General features: G+C 44.3%; 1 protein-coding gene across 4 annotated transcripts in view; it reads right to left on the bottom strand.

Moving 5' to 3' along the window:
• Positions 1-642: 642 nt before the first annotated feature.
• Positions 643-19,867, bottom strand: part of il1rapl1a (interleukin 1 receptor accessory protein-like 1a) — a 460,647-nt gene continuing 441,422 nt past the window's right edge. The window contains exons 8-12 of one of the 4 annotated variants that reach the window (XM_031800049.1): positions 19,538-19,683; positions 15,814-15,960; positions 8,752-8,922; positions 5,207-5,251; positions 643-3,380 (exon numbers count right to left, since the gene is read on the bottom strand). In XM_031800049.1, coding sequence (XP_031655909.1) covers positions 2,656-3,380; positions 5,207-5,251; positions 8,752-8,922; positions 15,814-15,960; positions 19,538-19,683 — 1,234 coding nt within the window. In that variant the 3' untranslated portion in view covers positions 643-2,655. The remainder of the gene's footprint in view (positions 3,381-5,206; positions 5,252-8,751; positions 8,923-15,813; positions 15,961-19,537; positions 19,684-19,867) is intronic. The other 3 variants (XM_031800050.1, XM_031800051.1, XM_031800052.1) reach the window with 3 other exon arrangements.

The following is a 19,867-nucleotide window of genomic DNA, read 5'->3' as shown; positions in this document are numbered from 1 at the left end:
CCTTTGTTTAACTAGGCAAGTCAGTTAAGAGCAAATTCTTATTTTCAATGACGGCCTAGAAACAGTAGGTTAACTGCCTTGTTCAGGAGCAGAACACATTTTTACCTTGTCAGCTCGGGATTCGATCTCACAACCTTTCGGTTACTAGTCCAACACTCTAACCACTAGGCTACCTGCTGCCCCTCTATCCTCTTCATGGGGCCCATTTTCTTTCCAATTAAGACCCTAATTGATAAAGATAAGTCTATTAATTGTGTTTGTAGTAATAAAAGGCCAGCTGTCAGAAGACACACCAGCTATATCACTGATGCCTGCCACTGTGGTGTGTGTGTGTGTGTGTGTGAGCGAGAGAGAACATGTGTGTATTCATGCCAGCCTGCCACACTCACTGGCCATATTACTGCGCATGACTGTGTGCACGTGTGTGTGGATCCTATTTGTCTCATCGCACCAATTGCTAATTCAACATTAACCAGCAGATGGCAGTGTTTAATCATCTCTTCATTTCGCCTGCCTACAGTAGCAGAACTGTAGAACTATTCAACTACAGAACTATTGAATTCTGGTCCTGGATGGCCGGAACTCTGTCTTTTGGACCATGGAAGACTGTGTAAAATGAACAGAACAAAAATGAATCGAGAGGAGATCCACATGTTTAATATGCAGTGAGAACGTAAGGGCAACTGATAAGAATGGATTGTGTTTTTATAAAGATAGACATTTCCTTCCAAGTGAATATCGTGTTTATATATTTATATAAATATCTATATCATATATAGAATATGTATCTATTTGCTATGCATACTCAGAAATTACACCTTCAAATATAATTTTTAAAGTATTTTAAAGCACAAACACACTTTTTCTTTCCTTAAACATGACCTGGATAAGCATGGATTAAAAACAGACTTCTCAGCATGGGAAAATATTTCAAGAACTCAACCAAAACATTGAAAATGTATTTTGTAAATCTAAAAATGTTTCATGAGGTACTCAAAATCCATACTGTTATCTTAAAGGTCCAATGCAGCTGTTTTTAAAAATATTTTCTATCAACTCATTTGTGGGTAACAATTAAGTGCCTTTCTGTGACTGTTTACAATTAAAATTATCAAAACAAATTAATTTGTGTCTAAATATCAATTTATCAAGCAAGAGTTTTGCTAAGACTGTCTGTGAGTGGTTTGAGTGGGAGGGGAAAACTGAACATTTGCTGTTATTGGCAGAGAGGCTTGGTACTCTTTCTTATTGTTCTAATTGACTGCATGGTGTTACCATGAAAGATCAAAACTCCCTCCCTCCAAAACAGGCTGAACAAACAGCTTTTCAAACAGCTCCTACACTAAAAGGGCTTTATAATTTTCATAATTTTACAGTATTATTCCAACCTCAGTGTAGAAACATATAAAACACAAGTAAATCACGTTTTTGACTGCACTGGGCCTTTAACAAACCAGGAACCACATATCTAAGTGGTGTACAAAACCAGCCTAGCACACACACACACACACACACACACACACACACACACACACACACACACACACACACACACACACACACACACACACACACACACACACCTCCCCCTTAATGTCAGGTGAAATGTAAATAAGTATGACTTTCCAAGCAAACTCTTTTTGTTATAAAAATATACTTATTTTTAAAATAATCAACACATTTCTTTTTAAGGTGAGTGATTTCACTATCACACTAAAACAGCGAGGCTGTTTGTTTTTATAGAAAATATGAAGCTTTAGAGAGAGCTCTGACTGACTGACTGGCGAGGACTAGGACCCCTCTCTAAATCCTCCCGTTCCTCTGGTCCACAGGAAGTTACATCAACATCACCAGTAGCTCTTCCTTCTTTTTGCATATTCTATGATTTTTTTTAAAGATTGTTTTAAAAACTAGATATACACCTTATACAGGTCAACAACAAGATGCTGCTCCTTGGAGTAAAACGTTGCAATGTCCAGGCAATTCCCCAAAAGTGTGTAAAAAAAAGGATCTTAAACTACATAAAGTCAAGATAGAAAACACAACAGCGCAGATACATGACATACTGGCTTTCTTCATAAGCATATTGTAATTAAATAAAAATAAATAAAAAACAGAAAAAATAGAAATATATAAATCTGTGTGACGAGTTAAAGCAAAGTTAAAGTAAAGAAGGCAACAAACATGATTGAATAAAAAGAGAAAAACAAACAGGAAGACACCTATGCTACAAATAAATTGAAAATATATGTACAAGACCCTGTTTTCCTTTTGTGTGTGTGTGTGTGTGTGTACGTGCGCATGCACAAGTGCCAATGCGTGGGTTCTTTTATTTTTTATTCACAGTTCATGTTGATCAAACTCTGATGTCATTTTGATCAAACAGTTTGTTGTTGTCAGTTTGAATCTTTAATCCTCGGTTTAAGAACTTCTCCTCTGCATACATGAGGACCACGTTCCAAACCAAACCTGCCCCGACTTTGTCTTGCCTGTTCACAGGGGTCCACTCCTAACCAAACTCATCACAATCTCTCAGATGTAGCCAATCAGTACTGGCTCATAGAAACGTGACACCAAACCGATCCAAGTCAAACCAGACCAAACCGCGTTTCTCTGCTAGTGTCGTAAGGTTCTACCCTGCCCCGCTCCCCCTGGTCACCAGATGACGCTGGAGATGCTGGTCTCCCTGGGCAACAGAGGCAGCATGGCGTGGTTAGTGTGGTCCTCCTCCACACTGTGCTCGCGGCTCTTCCCCGCTGGCGGCCTCTGTCCATTCAGCATCGTCAGCGGGATGTTGCAGTAGGTGTGCTGGTTGCCTAGTGATGACAGCGGCGGCAGCGTGCCCCCCGGCGGCAGGTCGTACTCGTAGCTGCGGTAGTAGTGTTTCTGCCGCATGGTGGTGTGGTAGGAGTTGTGGAAGGACGAGCGGAGCTCCGGGTGTGCCGTGGCCATGGCGGTGGAGGTGGCAGCTGCCATAGAGATGGCAGAGACGGTCTGGAGCTCGCCGAAGGGGCCCTGCTCGCTAACGTCCATCGCTGGCTCATGGCTCAGCATGGGTTCGGTGCGGCAGAAGGGCATCTCATACTGCAGTTGCTTCCAGAACTTGGAGCTGAGCTTGTTGCTCTTGGGGCCACGCCACTTGATGACGGTGAGGGTCTTGATGGTGTGTTTGAGGGCCTCCATCTCTTGGTAGTTCATGATGCCACGCAGCTCGGCACACTCGATCAGAATCACCTTGATCTCCCCGGTGACCAACATGTTGCGGAGGCGTGTCTCCAGCTCAAAGATGCTCCACCCCCGCCGCACCACATAGTTGGGCGTCATGACAATGATGAGGCGCTTGGATTGGTCCACACAGCGCGCCACGTCCTCGATGTAGGCTGGATAGAGTGAGAGAGACAGAGGGATGAAGGGAGAGGGAGAACCCAAAGCACTCAGCATACAATCAATCTCATTGAAAAGGGAAAACTCAAAACAGCTTAGATTATTCTATACACAAACATATTTTCTATAACATGTTTTGTAGACAGTAACATATTTTCTATAACATGTTTTGTAGACAGTAACATATGTTCTATAACATGTTTTGTACAGCGCCTTGCAAAATTATTCACCCTCTTTGGCATTTTTCCTATTTTGTTGCATTACAACCTGTAATCTGAATTTTTATTTGTATTTAATGTAATGGACATACACAAAATAGTCCAAATTGACCTGAAGGAGCTGCAAAGCTCCATAGCAGAGATTGGAGATTAGAGCTGGGCTTTACGGAAAAGTGTCCAGAAAAAAATATGCATATAGACTCCCCAAACATATGAAAGAAATCTGGTCAGATGAGACTAAAATTGAGCTTTTTGGCCATCAAGAAAAACGCTGTCTGGTGCAAACCCAACACCTCTCATCACCCCGAGAACACCATCCCCACAGTGAAGAATGGTGGTGGCAGCATCATGCTGTGGGGATGCTTTTCATCGGCAGGGATTGGGAAACTGGTCAGAATTGAAGGAATGTTGGATTGCACTAAATACAGGGAAATTCTTGAGGGAAACCTGTTTCAGTCTTCCAGAGATTTGAGACTGGGACGGAGGTTCACCCTCCAGCAGGACAATTACCCTAAGCATACTGCTAAAGCAACACTTGAGTGGTTTAAGGGGAAACATATACATGTCTTGGAATGGCCTAATCAAAGCCCAGACCTCAATCCAATTGAGAATCTGTGGTATGACTTAAAGATTGCTGTACACAAGTGGAACCCATCCAACTTGAAGGAGCTGGAGTAGTATTGCCTTGAAGAATGGACAAAATCCCAGTGGCTAGATGTGCTAATCTTATAGAGACATACCCAAGATACTTGCAGCTGTAATTGCTGCAAAAGGTGGCTCTACAAAGTATTGACTTTGGGGGGGTGAATAGTTATGCACTCTCAAGTTTTCCATTTTTTTGTTGTATTTCTTGTTTCTTTCACAATAAAACATATTTTGCATCTTCAAAGAGGTAGGCATGCTGTGTGAATCAAATGATACAAACATCCCCAAAAACTATTTTAATTCCAGGTTGTAAGGTAACAAAATGGGGAAATTACTTTCACAAGCTACTGTACACAGTAATATATTTGTTGTAACATGATGTGGACATGAGACATCTAGCACACCACTTCACAGTACAATGGATGGACAACTACAAGACATACAACACAAAACAGACAGCAGTCAGACAACAGTTTAGAGTTTAAACATACAATTACTACAACACAGGAGGCTGCTGAGAGGAGAACGGCTCATAATAATGTCCGGAACGCCGCAAATACAATGGCATCAAACACATGGAAACTATGTGTTTCATGTATTTGATATCATTCCACTTATTCCGCTCCAGTCATTACCACGAGCCCGTTCTCCCCAATGAAGGTGCCTCCAACCTGTATACTACAACTGGTCTTAGTCAACACTATCTACATCACTTCTAATCTCTCTCTCCCTCTCTGAGGTTTTTGGATCTGTGTGTGTCTGTGTGCAATGGCATGTGTGTTTGTGTACGTGGGTGTGTGTGCCTGTGTTTGTGTGCTAGAGTGTGTGTGTGTTCTGACTTAAAAGCTATGCTCCTGCTGTGTAAACGCTTACAAAATGCCCACCCTAAGCTTCTCTTCCTGTCCAGAGAGGAAGTGCATCACAGTTGCTGACACAAGAGGGAGACTGAGGACATGTACCTCTAAGAAGTCTTGTGTCATCCTGGTAAAGCTCATTGGCCAGACCTAAACATAAAACATGTCAACATTGAGACTCAGATCACAGGAGAACACAAACAGCAAAGAGGACTTGTGTAACACTGGCATATGAACTAGAATGTATTATTTTGCTCTCTCTTTCTCTCTCTCACACACACAGTTTTTTAGCAACTTGTTGTATAACTCTGACTAGGGACTAGTTTCTCCGTTCAGCTGTCTCTCTCTCATCCAGCAGTGCAGTAACTACAGTAACAGCCTCTAAACATGTCCCTCTATGATGTCCCATTCTGTCTGAAGCTGCCTACCATACCGCCGGAGCAGTAGTCTCACTGGATGTGTTCACTCTCGCTCTATTCCACATGAAACCCAGCTAGATGTAGTAATATATACTGAACATCCTGACCCAGCTAGATGTAGTAATATATACTGAACATCCTGACCCAGCTAGATGTAGTAATATATACTGAACATCCTGACCCAGCTAGATGTAGTAATATATACTGAACATCCTGACCCAGCTAGATGTAGAGCTGTGGTAATAGATTTCTATATATATTTGTTACCTTTATTTCATTAGGCAATTAAGTTAAGAAAACAAAAATCTTATTTACAATGACGGCCTACCCCGGCCAAACCCTTAACGAAGCTGGGCCAATTGTGCGCCGCCCTACGGGACTCCCAATCACGGCCGGTTGTGATACAGCCTGGAATCGAACCAGGGTCTGTAGTCTGTAGACCGCTGCGCCACTCGGGAGTCAATACTGATACTGAACTTCCTGACCCAGCTAGATGTAGAGCTGTGGTAATAGATACTGAACATCCTAACCCAGATAGATGTAGTAATAGATACTGAACATCCTGACCCAGATAGATGTAGAGCTGTGGTAATAGATACTGAACATCCTGACCCAGATAGATGTAGAGCTGTGGTAGATACTGAACATCCTGACCCAGATAGATGTAGAGCTGTGGTAATAGATACTGAACATCCTAACCCAGATAGATGTAGTAATAGATACTGAACATCCTGACCCAGATAGATGTAGAGCTGTGGTAATAGATACTGAACATCCTGACCCAGATAGATGTAGAGCTGTGGTAGATACTGAACATCCTGACCCAGCTAGACATAGAGCTGTGGTAATAGATTCTGAACATCAAGACCCAGCTATACGTAGAGCCGTGGTAATGAACAACCTGGGCCATATACATAGACGGACTACTAGACAGATTGGCACATGCATCAGAATATGTTCACAAAATATATTCATGAATGTATTAATGGGAAATTAATGGGAACTAGAGAGGACGCTGCTGGGGATAACATGTACTCTATGATATCTGCCCTACAGCATGTATACTGAGCTAGCTGTATCTCATGTCCACTGTTACACAGTCCCCTTGCTGAGGGCACAGTCAGTGTGGCATAGGCTACACAGTAGAATACATTTTGGACTAGAAAGGTGAGAGAGAATGTTGCATCTCGGTTAAAGGGAGTGGGTTCTTAAAGGAAAACTCCACCCAAAAACTATATTTTTTGTATTTGTTTCCTTAGTCCATTGTTAACATGGTCCCAAAATGTTTTGCTTGTCAGCACTCAAGTTGTCAAGATATGCAACTTTCAAAATACAAAAATCAATCATTTATGTTTGGGAGCCTCCTTTTGCCATTGAAATGCTCAGTCTGATCATGTAGGCGTGTTGATACAAATGACGATATATTTACATACACAGTCCTGATTGGTGGATAGGATTGTCTAGACCCTAGAGCCTACCCCGCTTACCCCTTCAAAGTAGGAGGATACATATGCAAATAAAAGATTGTCCATTGGTCAGAATAATCTAATCGGATTGTGATGTCATGCTGTGGGCCAAAATCTCCTCCCATCTGACCAGGCTGAAATTTCAGGCCTTTTTTCTCTCAAAAAGCTTGTACATTAAAAGGGCATGATCATAAGTTTCACAATTTCCGAGTTATTTCAACCTTAGTGTGGAAATATCATTTTAAAAACAGAAAAATCACTTTTTTTTTACTGCACTGCCCGTTTAATAGATCTTGAAAGGAACATGGCAGTGTATAGGAGTGCATCAGGAATAAGAAGGTTCAGATGGTTACAACCAATCATAAGCATGCATTCTATGATCATGCACTGAACAAGTGCATGCATGCCTGTTTAAACAAATGCACAGTATGCATATAACACTTGCTGTTGTATACAGTTATACACTCGGGCTCCCGAGTGGCACAGCGGTCTAAGGCACTGCATCTCAGTGCTAGAGATGTCACTACAGACCCTGGTTTGATTCCAGGCTGTATCACAACCAGTCGTGATTGGGAGTCTCATGAGGTGGTGCACAATTGGCCCAGTGATGTTAGGGTTTGGCTGGGGTAGGCTGTCATTGAAAATAAGAATTAGTTTTAAACTGACTTGCCTAGTTAAATAAAGGATAAATAAAAAATTCCACAACAGGGGATACAACAATATGCATGGGAAAGCAATATATGATATATTTGAAGCAATATACAGCACATGTAACAACTATATAAGTGAAACAGGCGAAAATACTAAAGGTTGTTCTATTGATGATATGGATATATTATTTAGAGTTTCTTTGTTGCACAAACTACACATATACACAAAATATTATGAACACCTGATCTTTCCATGACATAATGACTGATGACAGAGGCAGACGATATAGTGACAGAGTAAAGAACAATCACAATAACAACAACAACAATAACTGTACAAGCCACAACAAAATTAGTGAACGTACTATCACGTAACCACACACAGCATCCCTTACCCTACCACCTCATCACCCCCACCCAACCCCTTTCCCCCCTCATCACCCCCACCCAACCCCTTTCCCCCCTCATCACCCCCACCCAACCCCTTTCCCCCCCTCATCCCCCTCACCCAACCCCTTTCCCCCCTCATCACCCCCACCCAACCCCTTTCCCCCCTCATTACCCCCACCCAACCCCTATCCCCCCTCACCCAACCCCTTTCTCCCCTCACCCAACCCCTTTCCCCCCTCACCCAACCCCTTTCCCCCCTCATCACCCCCACCCAACCACTTTCCCCCCTCATCACCCCCACCCAACCCCTTTCCCCGCCTCATCACCCCCACACACTCCCTACCCCTCTACCCCACCCCCACCTCTTTACGTCACCCTACCCCCTCCAACAGGCCCCCACACACCCCTGACTTCCGTCAACCTCCCCCTCACTCACTCCCGTCAACCTCCCCCTCCCTCACTCCCATCAACCTCCCCCCCCCTCACTCTCGTCAACCTCCCCCACTCCCGTCAACCTCCCCCTCCCTCACTCCCGTCAACCTCCCCCACTCCCGTCAACCTCCTCCTCCCTCACTCCCTTCAACCTCCCCCACTCCCGTCAATCTCCCCCCCTCACTCCCGTCAACCTCCTCCCCTCCCTCACTCCCGTCAACCTCCCCTACTCCCGTCAACATCCCCCACACCCGTCAACATCCCCCTCCCTCACTCCCCTCGTCATCACTTACTTCCGGTGGGGATGAGGTCTCTGTCTGGGATGAAGAGTTTGTACCCGTAGTGTTTCTCCAAGACGTCAGGGAGGATCTCCAGGGCAAAGCGCTCCTCCTCCTTGGTCTCCTGACTCCACTGGTCAGGGTCTACTTTAGTGTAGGACAGGTATGCATCATAGTCCTTATTATCTGCCAGAAACACAGAAAGACAGACAGAACACAGAGAAGGTCTGGTGAAGCATTGCACACTCAGGGATATGAATGTAGGCATGAACAGACAAAAAAAATGACTCTTTATTATGTGAAAGTGAAAGAAAGAGAATTATATTGCCAGACATAATGATAGAGCTGAGAGCTGCAGTAGAAAGCCGGACTGATGGATCAACAAGAAACTAGAGGAAGCAGGAGAAAGCCAGACTGATAGATCAACGACACTAGAGGAAGCAGTAGAAAGCCAGACTGATGGATCAACAAGAGACTAGAGGAAGCAGTAGAAAGCCAGACTGATAGATCAACAACACTAGAGGAAGCAAAGGTGTCAAAAACAGAAAACCAAGTTCCTCTCAGAAGCTACAGGCTATCAGGACAACCGCTCTGATTTTGTCTCATGCGCACACACACACAAACACACCTCTCCCCAGAAGATAAACTCATTAGTGCACAGTGGTTTTCCGACCCTAAAGGCTCTCCTATAATCCTGCAGGAAGAGAAAACAGGAAACTTCCTTGATCTGTAAACCTGGCACAGCATTCCCGCTAGCTGCTCAAAGGCTTCCCTTATTTCACACAGGTAGGACGCAGAGCACGGAGAAGGAGAGGAGTAGGAAGAGGAGAGGGGATCAGAGTCTGTAAGGGGTTCATTGAAGGCACTTGAATGATTGAACAAAAATATATACATACATTGGAAAGAGAGAGAGAGACAGACAGAGACAGATTACACCGGATAAGGCAGGAGAAATACTCCAGATATAACAGACTGACCCTAGGCCCCCCCGACACAAACTATTGCAGCAAAAATACTGGAGGCTAAGATAGGAGTGGTCTGGAGACGCTGTTACCCCGTCCGACGATACCCCCGGACGGACAGGGCCAAACAGGCAGGATATAACCCCACCCACTTTGCCAAAGCACAGCCTCCACACCACTAGAGGGATATCTTCAACCACCAACTTACCATCCTGAGACAGGGCCGAGTATAGCCCACAAAGATCTCCGCCCCAGCACAACCCAAGGGGGGGCGCCAACCCAGACAGGAAGATCACGTCAGTGACTCAACCCACTCAAGTGACGCACCCCTCCTAGGGACGGCATGGAAGAGCACCAGTAAACCAGTGACTCAGCCCCTGTAATAGGGTTAGAGGCAGAGAATCCCAGTGGAGAGAGGGGAACCGGCCAGGCAGAGACAGCAAGGGCGGTTCTTTGCTCCAGTAATGACTTGGACTCAGGTGATGCCTTGTTGCCTCACCAACAAGCCCAAACTAGGACGGAACTAACTGTATCTGGGAGGAGAAACTAAAAAAGTCTCCAACTTCAGTTTGTTGGTAGACTTTTTCCTTTGATTTGGGTAGGGAGGGAGTTGGCTTAGTCCCAGCCTCCCCGTCCCAAAGCAGACAGCAGTTCTCTGCTGGTCCACAGGAGAGGGTGGACATCATGCCATGACACATTGAGACTGATCCCTCTCTTAATGGAGAACAAATTGAAAATCTGCCTCTCCTCTTTCCCATGTATCCCTAGTGACCTACAAACACACACACATGAATGCAAGCACACACACACCTCACTCACTGGGTTATTACTGGAGACAATGGGCTGGCTGTCAGTGAGGAGTTTGTGTGTGTTCATGTATGTGACGTGTGTGTGTGTGTGTGTGTGTGTGTGTGTACCTGGGAGACTGTTACGGCTGCAGGCTCTGACCGGTAATGGCTTTCATAGAAACAACCTTCAAAGCACACATGCAGACTAGTTGATAAAGTATATATGTGTGAGTGAGTGAGTGTGAGAGTGTGAGAGTGAGAGAGTGAGAGAGAGGTGTGGTTTGGCCTGAGGCCAACAACACTGGACACTTTATGGAACACAAAGCCTTCACTATCTCATCCTGGAATATCCAAGGCCTGAGGTCATCTGCCTTTGGCATAAAGAGTAGGAACCTGGACTTTATCAAACTCTTTAACATCATCCTTAGCTCTGGCATCTTCCCCAATATTTGGAACCAAGTACTGATCACCCCAATCCACAAAAGTGGAGACGAATTTGACCCCAGTAACTACCGTGGGATATGCGTCAACAGCAACCTTGGGAAAATCCTCTGCATCGTCATTAACAGCAGACTCGTACATTTTCTCAGTGAAAACAATCTACTGAGCAAATGTCAAATTGGCTTTTTACCAAATTATCGTACGACAGACCACGTATTCACCCTGTACACCCTAATTGACAAACAAACCAATACAAAGGCAAAGTCTCCTCATGATTTGTTGATTTCAAAAAAGCCTTCAACTCAATTTGGCATGAGGGTCTGGTCTACAAATTGATGGAAAATGGTGTTGGGAGAAAAACATACGACATTATAAAATCCATGTACACAAACAACAAGTGTGCAGTTAAAATAGGCAAAAAACACATTTCTTCCCACAAGGCCATGGGGTGAGACAGGGATGCAAAAGCCCCACTCTCTTCAACATATATATCAACAAATTGACGAGGGCACTACAAAAGTCTGTAGCACCCGGTCTCACAATACTAGAATCTGAAGTCAAATGTCTGTTTGCTGATGATCTGGTGCTTCTGTCACCAACCAAGGAAGGCCTATAGCAGCACCTAGATCTTCTGCACAGATACTGCCAGACCTGGGCCCTGACAGTAAAATCTCAGTAAGATCCCAAAAAAAGGTCCAGTCGCCAGGACCACAAATACAAATTCCATCTATACACTGTTGCCCTAGAGCACACAAAAAACTACACATACTATATCTTGGCCTAAACATCAGCAACACAGGTAACTTCCACAAAGAATCCACAAAGGCAAGAAGCGCATTCTATGCCATCAAAAGGAACATAGAATTCAACATACCAATTAGGATTTGGCTACAAATATTTTAATCAGTTATACAACCATAAAGGGAAATTGGTTCTAAAGGTCTGGGGTCCACTCACCAACCAATAATTCACAAAATGGGACAAACACCAAATTGAGACTGCATGCATAATTCTGCTAAATTGTCCTCCGTGTACAACGTAGAACACCAAATAACGCATGCAGAGCAGAATTAGGCTGATACCTGCTAATGATCAAAATCCAGAAAAGAGCTGTTAAATTCTAAATCCAACTAAAAGAAAGTGATTCCCAAACCTTCCATAACAAAGCCATCACCTACAGAGAGATGAACCTGGAGAAGAGCCCCCTAAGCAAGCTGGTCCTGGAACTTCTTCACAAAAAGACCCCACAGATCCCCAGGACAGAAACACAATTAGACCCAACCAAATCATGAGAAAACAAAAAGATAATTACTTGACACAATGGAAAGAGTTAAGAAAACAGAGCAAACTAGTATTATATTTGGCCCCAAACAGAGAATACACAGCAACAGAATACCTAAACACTGACCTACCCAAACTTAAGGTAAGCTTTGACTACAGTGGCTTGCGAAATTATTCACCCCCTTGGCATTTTTCCCATTTTGTTGCCTTACAACCTGGAACTAAAATTGATTTTTGGGAGGTTTGTAATCATTTGATTTACACAACATGCCTACCAAGAGTGTTGCTTTAGCAGTATGCTTAGGGTCATTGTCCTGCTGGAAGGTGAACCTCCGTCCCAGTCTCAAATCTCTGGAAGACTGAAACAGGTTTCCCTCAAGAATTTCCCTGTATTTAGCGCCATCCATCATTCCTTCAATTCTGACCAGTTTCCCAGTCCCTGCCGATGAGAAACATCCCTGCAACCATGCTTCACTGTGGGGATGGTATTCTCAGGGTGATGAGGTGTTGGGTTTGCGCCAGACATATCGTTTTCCTTGATGGCCAAAAAGCTACATTTTAGTCTCATCTGACCAGAGTACCTTCTTCCATATGTACAGTGCCTTGAGAAAGTATTCGGCCCCCTTGAACTTTGCGACCTTTTGCCACATTTCAGGCTTCAAACATAAAGATATAAAACTGTATTTTTTTGTGAAGAATCAACAACAAGTGGGACACAATCATGAAGTGGAACGACATTTATTGGATATTTCAAACTTTTTTAACAAATCAAAAACTGAAAAATTGGGCGTACAAAATTATTCAGCCCCCTTAAGTTAATACTTTGTAGCGCCACCTTTTGCTGCGATTACAGCTGTAAGTCGCTTGGGGTATGTCTCTATCGAGAGACAGATTTTTTTTCTTCCCATTCCTCCTTGCAAAACAGCTCGAGCTCAGTGAGGTTGGATGGAGAGCATTTGTGAACAGCAGTTTTCAGTTCTTTCCACAGATTCTCGATTGGATTCAGGTCTGGACTTTGACTTGGCCATTCTAACACCTGGATATGTTTATTTTTGAACCATTCCATTGTAGATTTTGCTTTATGTTTGGGATCATTGTCTTGTTGGAAGACAAATCTCCGTCCCAGTCTCAGGTCTTTTGCAGACTCCATCAGGTTTTCTTCCAGAATGGTCCTGTATTTGGCTCCATCCATCTTCCCATCAATTTGAACCATCTTCCCTGTCCCTGCTGAAGAAAAGCAGGCCCAAACCATGATGCTGCCACCACCATGTTTGACAGTGGGGATGGGGTATTCAGGGTGATGAGCTGTGTTGCTTTTACGCCAAACATAACGTTTTGCATTGTTGCCAAAAAGTTCAATTTTGAGTTTCATCTGACCAGAGCACCTTCTTCCACATGTTTGGTGTGTCTCCCAGATGGCTTGTGGCAAACTTTAAATGACACTTTTTATGGATATCTTTAAGAAATGGCTTTCTTCTTGCCACTCTTCCATAAAGGCCAGATTTGTGCAATATACGACTGATTGTTGTCCTATGGACAGAGTCTCCCACCTCAGCTGTAGATCTCTGCAGTTCATCCAGAGTGATCATGGGCCTCTTGGCTGCATCTCTGATCAGTCTTCTCCTTGTATGAGCTGAAAGTTTAGAGGGACGGCCAGGTCTTGGTAGATTTGCAGTGGTCTGATACTCCTTCCATTTCAATATTATCGCTTGCACAGTGCTCCTTGGGATGTTTAAAGCTTGGGAAATCTTTTTGTATCCAAATCCGGCTTTAAACTTCTTCACAACAGTATCTCGGACCTGCCTGGTGTGTTCCTTGTTCTTCATGATGCTCTCTGCGCTTTTAACGGACCTCTGAGACTATCACAGTGCAGGTGCATTTATACGGAGACTTGATTACACACAGGTGGATTGTATTTATCATCATTAGTCATTTAGGTCAACATTGGATCATTCAGAGATCCTCACTGAACTTCTGGAGAGAGTTTGCTGCACTGAAAGTAAAGGGGCTGAATAATTTTGCACGCCCAATTTTTCAGTTTTTGATTTGTTAAAAAAGTTTGAAATATCCAATAAATGTCGTTCCACTTCATGATTGTGTCCCACTTGTTGATTCTTCACAAAAAAATACAGTTTTATATCTTTATGTTTGAAGCCTGAAATGTGGCAAAAGGTCGCAAAGTTCAAGGGGGCCGAATACTTTCGCAAGGCACTGTATAAGTAGTCTCCCAAATGCCTTTTGGCGAACACCAAACACATTTGCTTATTTTTTTTCTGGCTACTCTTCCGTAAAGCCCAGCTCTGTGGAGTGTACGGCTTAAAGTGGTCCTATGGACAGATACTCCAACCTCCGCTGTGGAGCTTTGCAGCCCCTCCAGGGTTATCTTCGGTCTCTTTGTTGCCTCTCTGTTTAATGCCCTCCTTGCCTGGTCCGTGAGTTTTGGTGGACGGCCCTCTCTTGGCAGGTTTGTTGTGGTGCCACATTCTTAATAAAAGAAAAATGTATTTAATGGTGCTCCGTGGGATGGTCAAAGTTAGATTTTTTTTTTATAACCCAACCCTGATCTGTACGTCTCCACAACTTTGTCCCTGACCTGTTTGGAGAGCTCCTTGGTCTTCATAGTGCTTCTTGCTTGGTGGATCCCCTTGCTTAATGGTATTGCAGACTCTGGGGCCTTTTAGAACAGGTGTATATATACTGAGATCATGTGACACATAAATAAAGTTCACCTGTCTGCATTCTAACTAATTATGTGACTTCTGAAGGTAATTGGTTGCACCAGATCTTATTTAGGGGCTTCATAGCAAAGGGGGTGAATACATATGCACACACCACTTTTCCATTTTTAGTATTATTTTAATTAAATAAGTTACCTTTTCATTTCACTTCACCAATTTGGACTATTTTGTGTATGTCCATTACATGAAATCCAAATAAAAATCCATTTAAATGACAGGGTTAGCTGCACAACTGAGCTGCACTTCCTAACCTCTCGCCCAATGTATGACCATATTAGAGACACATATTTCCCTCGGATTACAGATCCACAAAGAATTTGAAAACAAACCCAATTTTGATTAACTCCCATATCTACTGGGTGAAATACCAGTGTGCCATCACAGCAGCAAGATGTGTGACCTGTGGCCACAAGAAAAGGTCAACCAGTGAAGAACAAACACCATTGTAAATACAACCCATATTTATGATTATTTATTTTCTCTTTTGTACATCGTTACAACAATTTGTTCATCGTTAAAACACTGTATATATACACATATGACATTTGTAATGCCTTTATTGTTTTGGAACATCTGTGAGTGTAATGTTTACAGTTCATTTTTATTGTTGAATTCAGTTTTATATATTATCTACTTCACTTGTTTTGGCAATGTTAACATATGTTTCCCATGTCAATAAAGCCCCTTGAATTGAAAGAAAGAGAAAATGAGAGAAAGATATTGAGAGAGTGAGAGAGAGAAAGAAAAAGAAAGAAAAGGAGAGAGAAATTGAGAGCGATAGAGAGACAAAGAGAGAGAAAAAAGTAGAAATTGAGAGCGATAGAGAGAAACAAACAGACAACAGCCACCTATTGGCTGAGCCCTTACCTCCATCCAGGTCGTCGCTGCCGAAGTGTCTCCTGTAGAAGAGCATGAGCTCAATCTTATAACACTTATACAGAGAGATGAGGAAGAGCAGCAGCAGCAGAATGGCGCCCAAACCACCTGCCAACTCTACCGTGTACATCAGCTCTGCTGAGAGAGAGAGAGAGACCGAGAGAGGAAGAGAAGGGGAGAAAGAAAGCAGAGAGGGGAGAGAAAGGGAGCGAAAGAAAGACCATGTCACTAAAACTATTGAGTCAGTCAATAATGTTTCCCAACACCATCATTATTTGATGTACGTATATGTGCATGGTAGTACACAGCTGTTTGCATGTGCTGCAATAAGAAGACAGACTGCAGAGCAATAGAGTCATCCCTGGTGTCTATGCTCTGCTCTACCCTGCTCTGTTCTATCCTACCCTGCTCTGTTCTATCCTACTCTGCTCTGTTCTATCCTACTCTGCAATTTTCTATCCTACCCTGCTCTGTTCTATCCTACCCTGCTCTGTTCTATCCTACCCTGCTCTGTTCTATCCTACTCTGCTCTGTTCTATCCTACCCTGTTCTGTTCTATCCTACTCTGCTGCCTTCCAACCTGTTCTGCTCTGTTATACCCTACTCATGCCTACCCTGCTCTGTTCTATCCTACTCTGCTGCGCTCTACCCTGTTCTGCTCTGTTATACCCTACTCATGTCTACCCTGTTCTGCTCTGTTATACCCTACTCATGTCTACCCTGTTCTGCTCTGTTATACCCTACTCATGTCTACTCTGTTCTGCTCTGTTATACCCTACTCATGTCTACTCTGTTCTGCTCTGTTATACCCTACTCATGTCTACTCTGTTCTGCTCTGTTATACCCTACTCATGTCTACTCTGTTCTGCTCTGTTATACCCTACTCATGTCTACCCTGTTCTGCTCTGTTACACCCTACTCATGTCTATCCTGTTCTACCCTGCTCTGTTCTATCCTACTCTGCTGCGCTCTACCCTGTTCTGCTCTGTTATACCCTACTAATGTCTACCTTGTTCTGTTCTATCCTACCCTGTTCTGCTCTGTTATACCCTACTCATGTCTACCCTGTTCTGTTCTATCCTACCCTGTTCTGCTCTGTTATACCCTACTCATGTCTACCCTGTTCTGTTCTATCCTACCCTGTTCTGCTCTGTTATACCCTACCCATGTCTATCCTGTTCTACCCTGCTCTGTTCTATCCTACTCTGCTGCGCTCTACCCTGTTCTGCTCTGTTATACCCTACTAATGTCTACCCTGTTCTGTTCTATCCTACCCTGTTCTGCTCTGTTATACCCTACTCATGTCTACCCTGTTCTGTTCTATCCTACCCTGTTCTGCTCTGTTATACCCTACTCATGTCTACCCTGTTCTATCCTACTCTGAGCCGTACAGCACATCCACATGGAAGAGATAGGGGGATTATGTTGACTTGAGGAAAAGAGGGAGAATGTGATGATCTAAATTTGTGTTCATTGTCTAGGTGAGCCATGACAAGGTGTATAACCTTCATCCTTATACCAACTTCTCTCCAGTTCCTTGACACTCGTTCTCCTAATCTCTCTCTCACTCTCTTTCTCTCTTTCCTCCCTCCCTCAGACAGAGCCTTCTGACAACCATACCCCACACAACACTCTCCCTCCCTCCAGCATCAATTCTGCATCCTGGGAAAAAAACATGACAATAACCAAACACTCGTTTGTTGGGAAAAGAAGAGGAGCCATTGGCTGCTTAAATAACCATCACATCTGCTCTATTGGCTAAAGTGACAACCACCACATAAAGACAGTCTAGCACAAGTCATGCCAGAGAATGAAGAATAATGGACGAATGTAAGAAAAACAACAGAGCCCATACCCCTTCAGGAGAGTGTTGTGTGGGGTATGGTTGTGAGAGAGAGCCCTTATCCCTTCAGGAGAGTGTTGTGTGGGGTATGGTTGTGAGAGAGAGCCCTTATCCCTTCAGGAGAGTGTTGTGTGGGGTATGGTTGTGAGAGAGAGCCCATACCCCTTCAGGAGAGTGTTGTGTGGGGTATGGTTGTGAGAGAGAGCCCATACCCCTTCAGGAGAGTGTTGTGTGGGGTATGGTTGTGAGAGGGAGCCCTTATCCCTTCAGGAGAGTGTTGTGTGGGGTATGTTTTTGAGAGAGAGCCCATACCCCTTCAGGAGAGTGTTGTGTGGGGTATGGTTGTGAGAGGGAGCCCTTATCCCTTCAGGAGAGTGTTGTGTGGGGTATGGTTGTGAGAGGGAGCCCTTATCCCTTCAGGAGAGTGTTGTGTGGGGTATGGTTGTGAGAGAGAGCCCTTATCCCTTCAGGAGAGTGTTGTGTGGGGTATGGTTGTGAGAGGGAGCCCTTATCCCTTCAGGAGAGTGTTGTGTGGGGTATGTTTTTGAGAGAGAGCCCATACCCCTTCAGGAGAGTGTTGTGTGGGGTATGGTTGTGAGAGGGAGCCCTTATCCCTTCAGGAGAGTGTTGTGTGGGGTATGGTTGTGAGAGGGAGCCCTTATCCCTTCAGGAGAGTGTTGTGTGGGGTATGGTTGTGAGAGAGAGCCCTTATCCCTTCAGGAGAGTGTTGTGTGGGGTATGGTTGTGAGAGAGAGCCCTTATCCCTTCAGGAGAGTGTTGTGTGGGGTATGGTTGTGAGAGGGAGCCCATACCCCTTCAGGAGAGTGTTGTGTGGGGTATGGTTGTGAGAGAGAGCCCATACCCCTTCAGGAGAGTGTTGTGTGGGGTATGGTTGTGAGAGAGAGCCCTTATCCCTTCAGGAGAGTGTTGTGTGGGGTATGGTTGTGAGAGAGAGCCCTTATCCCTTCAGGAGAGTGTTGTGTGGGGTATGGTTGTGAGAGAGAGCCCTTATCCCTTCAGGAGAGTGTTGTGTGGGGTATGGTTGTGAGAGAGAGCCCATACCCCTTCAGGAGAGTGTATTGTGGGGTATGGTTGTGAGAGAGAGCCCATACCCCTTCAGGAGAGTGTATTGTGGGGTATGGTTGTGAGAGGGAGCCCTTATCCCTTCAGGAGAGTGTTGTGTGGGGTATGGTTGTGAGAGAGAGCCCTTATCCCTTCAGGAGAGTGTTGTGTGGGGTATGGTTGTGAGAGAGAGCCCTTATCCCTTCAGGAGAGTGTTGTGTGGGGTATGGTTGTGAGAGAGAGCCCTTATCCCTTCAGGAGAGTGTTGTGTGGGGTATGGTTGTGAGAGAGAGCCCTTATCCCTTCAGGAGAGTGTTGTGTGGGGTATGGTTGTGAGAGAGATCCCATACCCCTTCAGGAGAGTGTTGTGTGGGGTATGGTTGTGAGAGGGAGCCCTTATCCCTTCAGGAGAGTGTTGTGTGGGGTATGGTTGTGAGAGGGAGCCCTTATCCCTTCAGGAGAGTGTATTGTGGGGTAGGGGTGTGTGCTATGGGTGCATTGTCCCCACCCCCCATTTTTACACTGCTGCTACTCTGTTTATCATCCATGCATAGTCACTTTACCTCTACCTACATGTACATATCACCTCAATTACCTCAACTAACCAGTGTCCACGCACATTGACTCTATTGGAATCACCTGTATATAGCCTCGCTACTGTTATTTTATTGTTTCTCTTTAATTATTTGTTATATTTCAAAAAATATATATTCTTAAAACTACATGGTTGGTTAAGGGCTTGTCAGTAAGCATTTCACTGTTGTATTCGGCGCATGTGACAAATACAATTTGATTTGAAAGAACCCTTACCCCTTCTGGAGAGTTGGATGGTGGCATGCCGTCTCCCGTTGCCATTCTCCACATAGCAGGAGTAGTTCCCCAGGTCCCCCTCTTCCACCGAGTGGATCATCAAGGAGATGGCCACTTCCTGTTCCCCCAGGTGCTCCCGGACCACCCTGCAAGACAAGAGAAAACAATCATTAATGGAGTGGATGGTAGTCCCTGTGGGAGTAGTCACATGTCCCCCTCCGTAGGAAGGTGCAACGTGACAGAGTTGATAAATACTGTGCCAGACAAAGTCATTCATGTTTCCTACTAACTAGGATGTCCATGTCTCCTCACTTCATAACAGTCTTGAGG

Source organism: Oncorhynchus kisutch, linkage group LG2 (assembly GCF_002021735.2).
Source record: "Oncorhynchus kisutch isolate 150728-3 linkage group LG2, Okis_V2, whole genome shotgun sequence".
In the NCBI taxonomy this organism is placed as follows: domain Eukaryota; kingdom Metazoa; phylum Chordata; class Actinopteri; order Salmoniformes; family Salmonidae; genus Oncorhynchus; species Oncorhynchus kisutch.
Note: the sequence above shows the minus strand (reverse complement) of the source record. Positions and strands in the feature narration are given on the sequence as shown.